The 15085-nt window shown below is 33.1% G+C and overlaps 2 protein-coding genes across 3 annotated transcripts; both read left to right on the top strand.

Annotated features, from left to right (window-relative positions):
* The first annotated feature begins 1112 nt into the window (after positions 1-1112).
* Positions 1113-2612, top strand: LOC107829180 (AP2/ERF and B3 domain-containing transcription factor RAV1). Its single transcript, XM_016656645.2, has one exon. It carries the CDS (start codon positions 1293-1295, stop codon positions 2430-2432), a length of 1140 nt encoding a protein of 379 aa, XP_016512131.1. The 5' UTR covers positions 1113-1292; the 3' UTR covers positions 2433-2612.
* Positions 2613-9049: 6437 nt separating this feature from the next.
* LOC107812543 (methionine aminopeptidase 1B, chloroplastic) lies at positions 9050-14828 on the top strand. Of its 2 annotated transcripts, XM_016637684.2 has the most exons (11): positions 9050-9265; positions 9409-9490; positions 10717-10954; positions 11880-12041; positions 12120-12161; positions 12334-12405; positions 12634-12713; positions 13008-13105; positions 13473-13520; positions 14184-14255; positions 14433-14828. In XM_016637684.2, exons 1-11 carry the CDS (start codon positions 9154-9156, stop codon positions 14486-14488), a joined length of 1062 nt encoding a protein of 353 aa, XP_016493170.1. In that variant the 5' UTR covers positions 9050-9153; the 3' UTR covers positions 14489-14828. The 2 variants fall into 2 exon arrangements, with proteins under 2 accessions (XP_016493170.1, XP_016493169.1); XM_016637683.2 differs by lacking the exon at positions 14433-14828 and having other exon boundaries at positions 14184-14417.
* Positions 14829-15085: the final 257 nt, after the last annotated feature.

The following is a 15085-nucleotide window of genomic DNA, read 5'->3' as shown; positions in this document are numbered from 1 at the left end:
CGGAAGAAGATAAGAATTTACATATTAATGAAATAAAATCACCAAAGACAAGAACATAAGTAAAGATATATCAACAGGGCACTACCGAGGTACCGCCTCGTATTTGTCCATCATGTGAATTTATAATATTTAAACTATGAGTTCAACTTTTAAGGTTCTTAGTATTGAATCCATTGTATTTTAAAATTATGTTCATAGCTACTATTTATTGTAATTTTAATGAACTTTTACACATAAATTTATGTGCTATGCCGAAAATACTGGGTTTATCTGAACCAGCTACTTCAAAGTCGCATCCGGCCTTGGGAGTAACAATAATTTAGGATGCTCGATATATTCGAATTAATCGAGTTAGTGAATTTCGAATACCTAATCCATAAAGCAAAAATAATAATTAATTTCTTTTCATCAATTTCCTTTTATATTACTTGATGCTGATACTTCATGTAAATCTACTACTTTATGTTGCTTTTAATTCACCAATTGCAATCCAGATAAACATGAAAAATTAAAAATAGAATAAAAAAGGGATGCTCAATGCCATGCTTATGGTCCTGATATATCAGTAGCAGCAAAATTCAGGGGGGATGAACTTACCAATAACATAAGGTCCACAGTCATGTGAACCCCATCAACTTGTTCATTTATCTATTGCCCCCACCTCACATACCCAGCCCACAACCTATACATACATACACACACATTTCATACTAATTTTCACCCCGTAAAAACTTACCCGCATTGAGTATTTAATGTCTACGCACAGAGAAAACAAATATTCATACAATAAGGTGATATAATATGTAATTACATGTAACTCTATGTAATAACGTTAGCCAATAATCTATTATAACAAATTAAATTATACTGACGATGCTGTAAAACATTTCAATGTATATGTTATAAAATATATTCATAAATTTACCCCCTGGCATACTCCATATTAGGACATACTACTAATTAAACACCTTCCCCCACTTTACCACCAATGAATCTTCCTAGTTCCTTACCTCTTTCTTCTCTTTGGGTTGACCCATAATACCCACATCTCCATATCTTCAATTGAAGTAGTATTTTATATTCTTTTATCATAGAAAAATAATCTTTATTGCACACAAAAAATAGGGTAGACTTCCTATATATATATATATTGAACTACTCATTCTATCAACAACCAATTCATACTCTTCAAACTCTCTTCTCTCTCTAACTTTCTACAACCAATTGTTGAACTATTTTAGACCTCCTTTTCCTTTCTCATCAAAAGAACAAACAACACAACACTAAAGAAAATGGAAGGAAGCAGCAGCATAGATGAGAGCACAACTAGTGACTCTCTATCCATTGCTCCGGCAATATCCACGACGACTTTACCGGTGACGAAGTCGCCGGAAAGTCTTTGCCGAATGGGAAGTGGAACAAGTGTGATAATAGATGCTGAAAATGGTGTTGAAGCTGAATCAAGAAAACTTCCTTCTTCAAGGTACAAAGGTGTGGTCCCACAACCAAATGGTCGATGGGGTGCACAAATCTATGAAAAACATCAACGGGTTTGGTTAGGTACGTTCAACGAAGAAAATGAAGCCGCTAGGGCTTATGACGTCGCGGCCCAACGTTTTCGTGGCCGCGACGCTGTTACAAATTTCAAGCCCTTGCTTGAAAATGAAGAAAATGATGATATGGAAATTGCTTTCTTGAATTCTCATTCAAAGGCTGAAATTGTTGACATGCTTCGTAAACATACATATATTGATGAGCTTGAGCAAAGCAAGAAAAATTTTGGATTTAGTAAAGATGGTAAAAGAACATATTGTACTAAAGATGGGCTAATGAGTTCATTTTTTAGTAGTGTTGACAAAGTCAACAAAGCGCGTGAACAGCTCTTTGAAAAAGCTGTTACACCAAGTGATGTTGGAAAACTTAATAGGCTTGTTATCCCAAAACAACATGCTGAAAAACATTTCCCTTTACAAAATGGAAATACTTCAAAAGGGGTTTTGTTAAACTTTGAAGATTTGAATGGGAAAGTTTGGAGATTTAGATACTCCTATTGGAATAGTAGCCAAAGTTATGTGTTGACAAAAGGATGGAGTCGTTTTGTTAAGGAGAAAAATTTGAAGGCCGGCGATATTGTTAGCTTTCAGCGATCCACGGGCGGAGATAAGCAATTGTACATTGATTTTAAGGCCAGGAATGTGACACCTACAATTAGTAGTGCAGTTGCTAGTCATGTTCAAGTTCCTCAAGTACAAATGGTGAGATTATTTGGAGTTAACATATGCGAAGTACCAGCTGTAAGTAATGTTGTTGTTGATAATAATAACAATAATAATATGACTAGTTGCAGTGGTGGCAAAAGAAGGATAGAGATGGAGTTGTTGACATTTGAGTCATGTAGAAAGAAACAAAGGGTTATTATTAATGCCTTGTAACATGTAATAGTAACTTTCCCTTTTTTGTTTTATTTGTACTTTTCAAGTTTATTTTAGAAGATGCAAGTTGCATAAAAAACTTTCAATTGTATATTAGTATTAGAGAAGAAGAAATAGCTCAAAAGTGAGCTAACTTAGGTGATGTGAAAACAAAGAAAATGTGAATCACTTCTTTTCAAATTTTGAGCTCTTGTTTATTTCTTATTGTTCTTTTTAATATAGTTAATTCCAAGTTGTTTGGCAAATTTCATGTTATTTTTTGGAGTGTTGTTGCTTTCAAAAATATCTCTATGTTGCATACATGTACCTGATCTTTTCTCTTTCTCTCTCTTCACATACAAAAACACACGTTCATTAAATTTATAAAGAATCCATTTTTTTTTTGAAATTTTGTTTTAAATCCGGTGCTCAACACTTATTGGAGTTCGATCAAATTTAAATTTGCATAGAAAATTCTGACATTAAAAATAAAATGATTTCGAATATACACGATTCCATACTTAGAATCAAAACCCGAAACCTTTAATTTAGCGTGTGAACAATCTTGTTTTGATAATAAGGGTGGGCTGTTTGAGCCAGTGGGCGATTATTTGTGAATAGACAAAAGGGGCATTTTAGCAGTTTTGTTGTATTGAATATTACATGTTCATACACAACTTTCGACCAACTAGAACTATCTGTATATGATTTTGGGAACTTTCCTATAATTGATGCTTTTTGAAAAAAAGATAAAAGTTGTAGGTTACAAGTTACAACTCACCTGCTAATATGATATTACAATGTCTCAAATCTGGGGGATCTATTTGTGGTAATATAGTTTGCTATGGTGGGCTACGAAGATCAACAAGAATAGAAAGAGATAGTTGAATTGTAGCTTCTCGGTAGGGAGTGGGAGATGAGATATGAGAACAATTATCTATTAGAGTTTAATTTGTATATACTGATATAATTAAATATTTTTACATCATCATATTAACAGCTTGTTTGGACGATTGTTACATATCGCTTGATTATTGTTGCGACCAAACACACTCACGCAAGTATACGCGGTCGTCAAGTAATAAAGTGACTAAAAGTCGGATGTCGAACCCACGAGGACTTATGATTAACTATTAACTAAATTAGACTATCCTAATTATCTAAACAAGAATTAAACCTAAAAATATTTTATTCTAAACTAATTAAATAAAAAAATATAAATAATGAACTTTGAACAGAGAAAGAGCAGATTTTTTATGATATCAATGTAATGAAAACGATCTAGGGTTATGGGCTATCTAACAATCCTATTGTATTCTTCAATTGAATTGACCGACTAATTTATCTAGCTTATTGGTTAACAGGGTTAATATTGCTCATAAGAATCTGTCGAGTTCCTGCTCGCATATTCAAGCTAACCTAACGCCTATATGTCTATGGAGTTAGAATCAACAAGAACGCATTTATAATTCCTGTAAATCAACCAAGCAAGGCAATTAGGTATATGTCTATCCTAACCACGAATCTGTTCCCCGTTGCCCGAGTTCAAGAACTTGCCCTACTCAATCCTATATGCAATATAGAATTCCCACTTTCGAGTTCAATTCTAGATTCGTAGATATTATTCAATTGGTGATCAAGTAATTAAATAATTAAGCGCAAGATTGAATAAATAAACTAATATGATAAATCAAGAAGTCAAAATCAATATCCGAATAACAATAGTCATGAAAAAAACCACAACCCTAGAACGTGAAGTTTAGCTCCACATAGACATGGTAGCCAAACAACAAATCATACAAAGAAACATAAAAATTACTAAATTTGGTGTGAGAAAGATAGAACTTGATGAATTCCGGCCTCCACAGCTTTGTCGTGGCTTTTTCCCCCTTCCAAATATGTTAGATGCCCTAAAAGAGGCGTTTTTAGCTTATATATTGCGTACAAAAGTCGTGGGCTAAAGTTCTCCTATTCCTAATCCGACTTGGCTACAGGGATTGATGCTGGGGTGGATGCGTCGCATCCACCTCGTCCTCCACTTCTCAGCTTCGCATGCTAGGGTAGATGCGTTGCATCCACCCTTTGTTCCTCCTTCTCAGCTTTGCCCAGGTGCGGATGCTATGGGCCAACTTCACTGCTAAGGGTGCACGAAATCCAACCCATCTTCCTCTACCTAGATCACCTTTTTTTCATATTTTTGTACTCCAAACACCCTAATTCATCACACACAACTCAATTAGTCATAAAACCAATAATTAAACCATGTTGGGCATTTTAAAGATCAAATAGCATCAAAAAACGGTTAAAACATGGGTAAAGTAACATCAACACATATCGAAATATGCCCAACATCAATTATATATTTATAATATGTTATATTGCATCGTATTGTACTGTATTGATTTGATGAATACAAATTTTGAATAGATTATTCGTTTGTTGTTATTTCATGATGTCATGCACCGGCAATATGAAAAATAAATTTATAATATTACAAAAATAAGGGTACGGCATACAATTATTATATAAAAATATAGGGTAAAAAATAAAATATAATTATTTAATAAAAAAGAAGGGCAAGATGAGAAAAAAAAAGGTAGCGGCATGACCACACCGAATCAGTTTGTTACGTAAAGTGATATTTTTTATCATTACGTAATGATAGATTTAAGTACCGCACGTCAAGATAAATATTATACTTAAAGTAAAAATATGCTATAATATAATAGGTAACAACTATCCAAACAAGCAGTAAAGTGACATACAATATGAGGTAACTAATTTAATAACCTAGAAAATAAAGTATATGATCTGTTCCGATAAATAAAAATACATTGATAGTATAAAATCCATGCATATAGGATCAATCCTATTTCTCATTGAGAGCCTTTTTGCAACAACTGGTCTATGGACTCTTACCTTTTTTTCTACTTTTTCCCATTCTTTGGCCTTTGGTTATTGTCGTTCTTTCTATCAGTTTCTCTTTTATTTTTCACTTTAGATGCATTAAAAAATTTGAATGGTGAATTGATGATCTCGACTACGTGGATAAGTGGTGTCGGATTTATTTGATCTATATGAACTTTTTTTTTGGGGAGGGGGGGGGGGGGTTCAAAACATTTTAATGATTTAAGATAAAAGGTCTTTTTTCATATTTACTCTTAATATTGTAATTAGTAGAGTGGTGCCATTAATCAAGTGACGTTTAAGTAGAGAAAAACGTATTATGATTAGTATAATTAAGACTATCAAATATCTTTTTAAAGGGTGTGGGAAAAACTTTAAAAGAGATTATATATGGATCGGAAGTAGTATTTTTTTCATAATCTTGAATGTTGTGATTGGTTTTTTTTTTTTTTTTTTGTGGGGTGGGGTTTTTTTTGGGGAGGGGGGGGGGCATTTTGTCATCGTACTTTCTTTTTTTCGTCCGTACTATTTTCTTAATAGAACACTAATCATGTCATATTCTTCAACAACTTTCACATTATTAAAGTACTTAATAATATTCAGTTATGTAGTTATTTTTTATCAGATTTCAAATAATATGCATGATTTATCATGTAATATTTGGTTTTTCAAAGAAAGGAAGTCCAGATTCATGTACTGAATCTAATGCAGAACTAAAGTAAAATGAACGAATCTTGTGACAAATATTTCGTAGTGAGTGAAAAGCTGTAAAAATCTGTTTCTATGCTTTCAAAAACTCTTTTATATCTGATATTGTCATCTATTTTCCAGACAATAATATTTTCTTCAATAAATCGATAAACTCTATGTTCTTCAATTAATTAATCAGGTTCAGCGTATTCGTTTTCTTATCTTCAAAGTTTTCTTTAATAAAGAAAAATGAGAATATTAGTTAATTAAAATGATTCTCAATGATACGTAACCAAATCCAAAATATAATTGTTAATGCATGAAAGTTCTAATATTCACATCTATAAAATAATGTGTATTAAACATTGTCAAAGCAAGCATATAAACTAGAATCAAATCTCTCTCTAAACCACAAAACTCAAAAGCTAGCAAATACAACTTGATATTTTTATTTTAATAATTGGCTTTGTTAAAGATGAAAGATTGTGAATTAGCTTTGAAAACTGAAAATGTCAAAAGATCATCACACGTGTTTTTGTCTAAACAAGATTCTTAAGTGGCATCTTAGACTAAGTCAATTTCTGTTAAAAGTCATGTATTTTCTTGGAAACTACATATAGTTAAGAGTATAACATGTTCTCTCACGATCTTCTTAAATACATGAATTTTACTTCTAAATTTTCTTCTCACAATTGTCAATGATAGCTTAATTTCTCCGAAACCAAAGTAATTATATACGAAGTTACGAATTACAGCTATAAAAGATAATAATTCTCATCTCAAAAAGTAAGCAACTAAAAGAAGATACAAAATGCTTTTCTCTTTTGGAGTGGTTGAAGCATATACAAATCTATATTTTCTTTTGGAGTGGTTGAAGCATATACAAATCTATAATATAGAGTGAGTGAGTTTAGAATTAGTATATTTTATAGATTCACACATTTTAATTCTTTTGTATATACGTATATATAATTCGATCGCAATTAGTTCGGTTGAATATATACGAAAACAAGAATTACTGCTATATTTTAATCACCATCTCAAAAGTAAACAACTTAAAAATGTAAAATACTTCTTTTTCTTAAGAGCGGTTGAAGTAGACACGAATCCAAGATCTAGAGTTGGTGGCACAATGACGATAACCTATAGGTCAATTGCAGGGCCGAATTTATAGGCAAATACATGAGGCACGTGAACTTATGGTCTTTCCGTCAAATTATATATTTTATGTACATATTTTTTAAAATTGGTCTAATATTATTTGTTGGCAGCCTCACACCCATGCCCCGAAGAGGTTAAATAGTGCACTTGGTTGAATGTTCTGCTTAATACTTCCTTTTTTCTCCTTTTTTTTTTAGTGATGCACCCATGTTATAAAAATCCTAGATCCGCCTATGGTCAGCTGTTCGAGCCGTGAAAGCAGCTAGTAATACTTGCATTAAGGATAGATAACGTGAATGCGGAATACTTTGTGCACCAGACTGTCCTTTAATGCATACATAGTTATTTGAGACGAAAATAATGAATTCACTTGTATCTAAAGAACTCGCCCCAAAATTAGCCAAGAAAAATTGGAGAAGATGAGATTTATGGTAGGTGTATGTATGTACATGAAAGTGCAGGAGACAACCTTATCTGAGACAAGGAATGCACCATGTTTAACAGGCAGTAAGATGCTTGTACGGTATGTTTGTCCACTCCATGTTTTGTATTTTACTTACTTTATTTTCATTTTTCTTCTTTTTGTTGGTACATGTAACCATAGGAAGATAAAGGAAGAATATGGAATAATATTTCAGTAGCATATACTCTAGCTTCTTAAAAAAAATGAAGCTTTTATTTTCAAGAAAATATTACTGAGGTTGACACTACAATTGTAACCTTCCAAACTTTAATTAGCTTCCACGATCCTTCATATGGCTGTATTTATTGTACTATTTAATTAATTAATTTTCTAAAAAAAATTATTCTTATTTTATCTCTAAGGAAAAGGCATTTGAACGATTATTATTATTGTAAAATGAGATCATTAAAAAAAATAAACACTATTCCTTTTCCTGATTCCGCTGTAATAGATAAAAATAAAAAGAAAGGAGGAATGCCGAGTTCTACGGTGAATTTTTGGTACGGTTTGCCCAATTGGACTCATATTAGATTGGTGGTTAATTCTTCAAAAAGAATCTTTACATAAATAGCCAGACCAGTTCATTGTTTATTTTTTTCTAGCCGCTTATATATAAATTATAAATTAATTATATATGAGTATATACATATTATTTATAAATTATACATATACTATACATTTACCGATTAATTTTTAATTTGAGTAATTGAATGTACAACTATATATTATTTTTAATGACCCATCGGTACTGGAAGTTAACTGGTGATAAAAGGTTCCATGAAACAAACTTAGTACACATCTCAAGTTTCCAGACCACACATCACAAAATAATTCTAATCTTTATTCTTTATAAATTTTATCCGGTAAAATCATTGTATAATTTGTGTGTATATATTATATTGTTTATACACTTATTATAAATCAACGATGGTTATAAACTTCTACAACCAGACGGGTAAATAATGTTAGAAGAATTAACCTAAATAGCTACTCACCCAACCGTTAAACTAAAAATAGCTTGTTAAATAATCTATGCATAATATATTTTGTGTATACTTAATGTATAATTCATGTATACCGATTAGAAAAAATAAACAGTGAATCCTAAGGCTAGTTCTGTAGATTCCAAAATGTTAAGATTCGAGTGAAGAACACAAATAGCCCTCAAAATGGATGGTCTTTAATTTTTGTCCGTGCTTGCCCATGGCCAGAATTTCAAGTTTAACAAGTACTGCTCTCGCTTATCTCATGACTCATGAGCAATACTTTTAGCTTTTGACCTTGAATTTTTATCCCATGGTCAAAAGTTAAACATCACCCAAAATGTGTCATTTCTGTAATTTTTTGAAGATCCCCCTTACATGAATAGGGACCATGTCCACAATAAAGGCCCAAATATTATTAAGATAAAAGGATCCATTTTCACATAGCATCCGGCCTATTTAGTGCAAAAAAATCTTCGTTATCCCCTCCTAGCAAAAAACACAGTTTTGTGTGTGTGTATGTGCACCAGTAAAGAAAATGGCACTTGCTATATCCCTTTCACATGCAACAGCTTCTTCCTTTAATGGTGAAGTTAAATTTTTATCTTCAGCTTCTCAACTCAAGGGAAAGTATCCTTTTAACCTCCCTAGTAAGTCATTTTTTTTATTTAGACATTCAGTTTATGAAACTATGATATTAAAAGCACTTATCTGTTTGATTATTTTTGGTGGATTTTGGTATTACTTTCTGTTGTATGTTTGATTTTCTTTATTGGGTTTGGTTCATTTGTAGGTAAAAATGCAAACTTTACTAAGCAGCTTGTAATTTACGCAAAAAGATTATCGGGTTTGGAGGAGGCCTTGAGGATTAGAAGGTATGTTGTGTTTATTTGGGTTTCACCATGTTGTTTTGCTCCTTTTGTTTTTCTCAAGAATTGAGATTGCATATTCTTTAAAAGCGATTAAATTTCCTTAATTGATTTTTAAGAAGTGTGCTGATGAGTGTAGCATATTGCTCTATTATGTAATTAGTAGCTAAGCCAGAAATTTTAACAAGGGATTCAAAAAATTCAAACTTGCGGCTTAAAGCAACTTTTGAACTACCTTTGCCATTATAATGAAAACTTCACTTGTGTCAATGGGATTCAAAAGTTTATATTTATATATATATATATATATATATATATATATATATATGTATGTACAGAAAGGCGGACCCAGGATTTGAAAGTTGCGGTTGAACTTTTGCATTCAACCAAATCTGCTTTGTAATCACTATTTTTAAAGATATATACATGTATACACGGAATTTTTGCCGAACTCTTTGCGTGTCGGTGACCCTTCTAATTACTGCATAGGTCCGCCTCTGACAGAAACATTGTTTTCACCCTATTTGTGCAGTATGATTTTCCCACGAAGGGGATTCAGTTGAACCCCTTCATTGTCTATGGCTCTGTCACTATGTATATTTGTAAGATTTCCATTCATTCTTACCATATTGAATCTTGTGTGAAAGAAATTCTCCAAATGCATTGCTTGTGAAAAGGAATATTATTATCTTATTCTTCAATTTTTCTGCCGTTGTTTCCTTTGCTTTGGTTATCTTACTATTTTGGCTGTCAATACTTTCTTTTCTTCAGTATTTTCATCATAGCGTCTTTACTCTTGTATTTTTCAAACTTATTTTGAGAACACTTTTCTTGAGCTGAAGGTCTACTGGAAATAGCCTCTCTATCTCACATGAGGTAGGAGTAATATCTGCCTACACTCTACGCTTGTAGTGCTTGTGAATAGAGAGGATGAAGCAGTGCAAAATAATTTTGTTATCGAAGATATATAGAGAAATTTTGCTATAGAAGATTTAAAGAACTAGTCTTTTTCTGGTGTACATGATTTACTGTTAAATATCATGCAAATCTTTTTCTTTCCAACTTGCTAAAGTGAATATTATTCCTTTTGGTATGACTTTTTTTCCTCAGAATTTTATTGTTTTTTTTTCTCTGGCTTCTTGTTTGCCATGGTAGTTTGATGACTGTTTATTGGTGCCTCATGAGTAAAGGAGAAAAATAAGAAAATAATGACATGATTTATTAATATACAGGGAACGTGAGCTTCGTAGTTCTACCACCGCAAAAAGAAGGCCGCCTTTAAGGCGTGGAAGAGTATCACAACAGCTTCCCGTGCCTGATGACATACCTAAGCCTCCATATGTAGGTTCAAGAGAGTTACCAGATATCACAAGTGAATATCAGATCCACGATGTTGAAGGCTTAGCTCGCATGAGGGCTGCGTGTGAGTTGGCTGCACGTGTGGTTGACTATGCAGGAACTTTGGTTAGGGTGAGACTCTTTGATATCCATCTTAATTGATTGTTAAAGAGGTCGTTTCAACTGTACTTGTCTAGCACGTGTACAGCTGTAAGATAGGATAATTCACCCTTAACGTACTTGGAATGTTTCAACTCAAAGTTTATTTGTTAGCATTTCATTACTTTTGCCCGTTCTACTTCACTTATGGTAATTTTGTGTAATTGGCGTGTACGGTGAGAAAGCTTAAGTTTGCTTGAGAAACATGCAAAAGAAGGACATTTCAGATGCTATGCTCTGGATAATAGTATTGTCTTCAAAATGATCACAAGAGAAAATACAGGTAGATATGCAATTTCTAGTTTTAGAAAGCTTGGCTATAATACAGCTAACTAGTTTCTATCCCTTAAATCACGCTTTATATTACAATGGGGAACATGACCACCGTGTAGCACATAATTGGTAGATTCGACTCTCTTATCTAACTGAAGCAGCTGATAATGAAAAGGGCTTGGTGAAGGTGTCTATTATTAGGATAACTTACATCGTCCTTTTCAGCTAAAAATTAGTTTCTCTGTAACTTTCTTTTAGCACTTACGGAAATTTTTAGACAAGCTGCTTTAGCAAAATAAATTAGAGGAGCTGGTTATGAAGGAGTATGATCCTTGTATTTAGAAGTTATATGATGTTCAACTAAAATATGTTTGGAAAATCTGCATCTGGTGATAAATTGCTGACTTTGACAAAGATCAGACTAGGAATTTCTCATCCATGGATTCTCGTAAAATGTTTTCTCCAAAATGGGCATAGATCCGATGCAAAATGAAGAAATGGCATGAATATTAGATCTCTATCGGCAAGAGTTTTAGATCATATCTTATTTGTCTACGAGTTTTTAATTCCTTTGAAGCTTCTAACATGTAATTATATGTTCTTTTTTTTTCCTTGAATTTATCAGCCATCAGTAACGACAAATGAAATTGATAAAGCTGTGCACCAAATGATAATTGATGCTGGCGCTTATCCTTCCCCCTTAGGCTATGGTGGCTTTCCAAAGAGTGTATGCACATCTGTCAATGAATGTATGTGTCATGGAATACCTGACTCCCGCCAGCTACAGGTTGTTACTTTAAAATGCAATTCTCTTGCTTCAACTTTCGGTGTGTTTTTTCAGGACAAACCTTAATCTACTGTGCAGGATGGAGATATAATAAATATTGATGTGACAGTTTATCTGAATGTAAGTTGTCAACTCCCCTGTTATATATTGTAATAGAGTTACATATACTATCCTTTTTACTGCTAGCCAATCTATACTCTTACTTATTTAGAAGGACAATTGCTTTTCTTGTAAGTTCTGCTGTTGAATTCCATATGAACCTTGTAAGGATCTCGCTCGGTTCCTTTCTCAGGGTTATCATGGAGATACGTCAAAAACCTTTTTCTGTGGCGACGTGAGTGAATCCATAAAGCGCCTTGTAAAGGTAAAAAAATTAACTATGGAAGGAATGATAAATCTTTTGGTTCATTTAGCTTTATAAAGTTTGCTTCTGAATAGTTAAGCAGTTCACTGATATTTGGAACAGAGCTCCTGCTTATGCTAATACTTGTTAAGAATTAAGATCCAAAATCAGCAATTAACAATATAAATCGATATCACTTTGATCATGCGATGCTTGTGAAGTCATATCTGTGTTATCTTACCATGGCAGGTAACTGAGGAGTGCTTGGAAAGAGGCATTGCTGTTTGCAAAGATGGCGCTCTTTTTAGGAAGATAGGAAAGAGAATTAGGTACTTCTCTGAATATGGTATCATTGTGATCATTATTTGGTGATTGGGATATTTTGAAGCTTCAATGTTCTCTCTATTTACTAACTCCTATTCATGTCGAACTTTTCCTGTTAAGATATCAGTCCCTTGATTATACACTTGTGAAATTCGCTGCTTTTGCTGAAACTTTGAATAATCAATTTGGTGTTTAGAAAGTATTGCGGCGAAACAATTAATATTATTTCTTGTGATATGTACTTTGTCTTTTGTTGACATTCTTTCATGGACATGTAACATTCTGGAATTTTGTTTCAGTGAACATGCCGAAAAATTTGGTTACGGTGTTGTAGATCGTTTTGTTGGTCACGGTATTGGGACAGTATTTCACTCTGAGCCACTCATATATCATCACCGTAAGTCACTCTCATTTTCATTTACTTTGACATTTACTACCACAGTTCTGTTCATCCAGTAAAAGTTCTGAAAGTGCTGGAAGAGTTTTGTCGATTTAATACTTGATGCATAAAACTCAGAAAGGAATAGTCATTTACCTCTCCTAGCATCGTGTTTAGTCCCTGTACACATTTGCCCTTTAACTGTTCGACATGTCAAGAATTAGTGTTAAATTTTATACTATGGAGTACTTTTTAGGTCTCGAGTTCTAGGTAATGCATGCTAAAGCTATAACAAATTATATTTTGACTGACTGCAGAGTGTGACAAAAGATGTTCAAGTTGTATTATTGGTTACTAGTTTTCCTAATATAATCCGTTTTGGCAGGTAATGACAAGTCTGGCTCCATGGTTGAAGGGCAAACATTTACCATTGGTAAGTGCATTAGGATAATGATTATATCCTAAATTTGATTTTAGTGAGTGATCAAAGAGCTCTTCTATCTGGGAGAAAATCGGAGAACAAACTGCTATATTTTTGTCAAAAATAGAAAATGTGATTTATTGACATGATGGTTATAAAATCACCACAATGCCAAGCTGCTATACATTAGACATTTGTCTAGTGATACTTTTATCGATTAGACATTGATGTCTATGTCGACGGCCTTAACACAAAACTATAATTCGTGTAGTAATAGTTCTTCCAAAATTTTCTTTGGGGTAAATCCCAGCAGAAACCAACACACTAGGTGATTTCTTTCCATCTGTTCAAGCCTTGGTTGATAGTGTTACCCGGTGCTGAGGTAGCAAGTATCCTGTAGAACTAGATTGTGCACTTTTTTCTTTATTTGCTCCTCTCTATTTCTCATTCCAGTCTATATTTCCAATTTTTGCAAAATGTTTCTGAGTTCACTTGCAAGTTATAATAAGGAAAATAGACAAATCAGTTGTGAAAGTTGAACTTGATTGGTTACTTTACTTCCTTTCTAGACTAACTTTTCTATGCAATGTATACCTTTATCAGTAGTCTGTTTTTTGCACTTTCAGCAAGTGAAGAGAGTACTAATTTTGCATCACTCTGTTGTATTTATTGCAGAACCTATTCTTACATTGGGAAGCACAGAATGTGTAACATGGGAAGATAACTGGACAACTCTGACTGCTGATGGTAGCCCTGCTGCTCAGTTTGAACATACAATTTTGATTACAAAAACTGGTGCAGAAATTTTGACAACATATTAACTGTAGTTATAGGTTTATCATAATTCACTTGTGCAATCTTAGTGTATCCCTATCATAATTCTTTTAATTGGTGTTCCATAATAGGAAATACACTTGTATGTAGGTCAATATATGCGCGGAGGCAGGATTTCCGCTAAGGGGTTGAAAAAAAGAAGTTAAAAAATTAAAAGAGAATGTGGCAAATAGGAATTGAACCAGCAATCTAGCAAAGATTTTGGAACCCCTTGACCACTGAGCTATGCTGCTTTTGGGTTGTGTCAAGGAGATTCAAAATATTATAATATAGAGGTACAAATCTAATTTTGACTTATATGTTTCTGCAGGGGGGTCGGGTGAACCCTTTCTGCACTTGCATGCATGTAATCTTTGTGTTTTTTTATAGCCGAGGAATACCTGAGGGGCAATAGAGCACGGTTCAAAATTTCGTAGATAATAGTCTTGCTCTCTATCTTTCTCCACTTAAATACCAGAATTTTTGTTGGTGGCATGCTTCAAATAACAGCAAGGATCCAAGAGTTGTAGTTTTTCCTCTCTTTTTTCTTTTTTCTTTTTTCAAACTTTATGGTTAGGTAATTGAATCACACTGGTCAAAGGCAGCTGATGTCAGTACATGGTCACCCCATCTTTAGTTGGTTGTTGTGATTCTAGGATTTACGTCAATAAATTTAATATGGTGCGAGGGAAACCATAGAAGTGGATAAATTAATTATCTTTTATATTTTATTTTTGTACCCACTAGTAAGATCCTTTTTTTAC

Source organism: Nicotiana tabacum, chromosome 24, assembly GCF_000715075.1.
Source record: "Nicotiana tabacum cultivar K326 chromosome 24, ASM71507v2, whole genome shotgun sequence".
In the NCBI taxonomy this organism is placed as follows: Eukaryota; Viridiplantae; Streptophyta; class Magnoliopsida; order Solanales; family Solanaceae; genus Nicotiana; species Nicotiana tabacum.
Note: the sequence above shows the minus strand (reverse complement) of the source record. Positions and strands in the feature narration are given on the sequence as shown.

Excerpts from the sequence above, each read along its gene's own strand:
- LOC107812543 (XM_016637683.2), top strand. The coding sequence starts at position 9,154 with ATGGCACTTGCTATATCCCTTTCACATGCAACAGCTTCTTCCTTTAAT. Across the intron at positions 12,162-12,333 it reads ATGTGACAGTTTATCTGAAT|GGTTATCATGGAGATACGTC; the intron begins GTAAGTTGTCAA and ends TTCCTTTCTCAG. Across the intron at positions 12,406-12,633 it reads CCATAAAGCGCCTTGTAAAG|GTAACTGAGGAGTGCTTGGA; the intron begins GTAAAAAAATTA and ends TTACCATGGCAG.
- LOC107829180 (XM_016656645.2), top strand. The coding sequence starts at position 1,293 with ATGGAAGGAAGCAGCAGCATAGATGAGAGCACAACTAGTGACTCTCTA.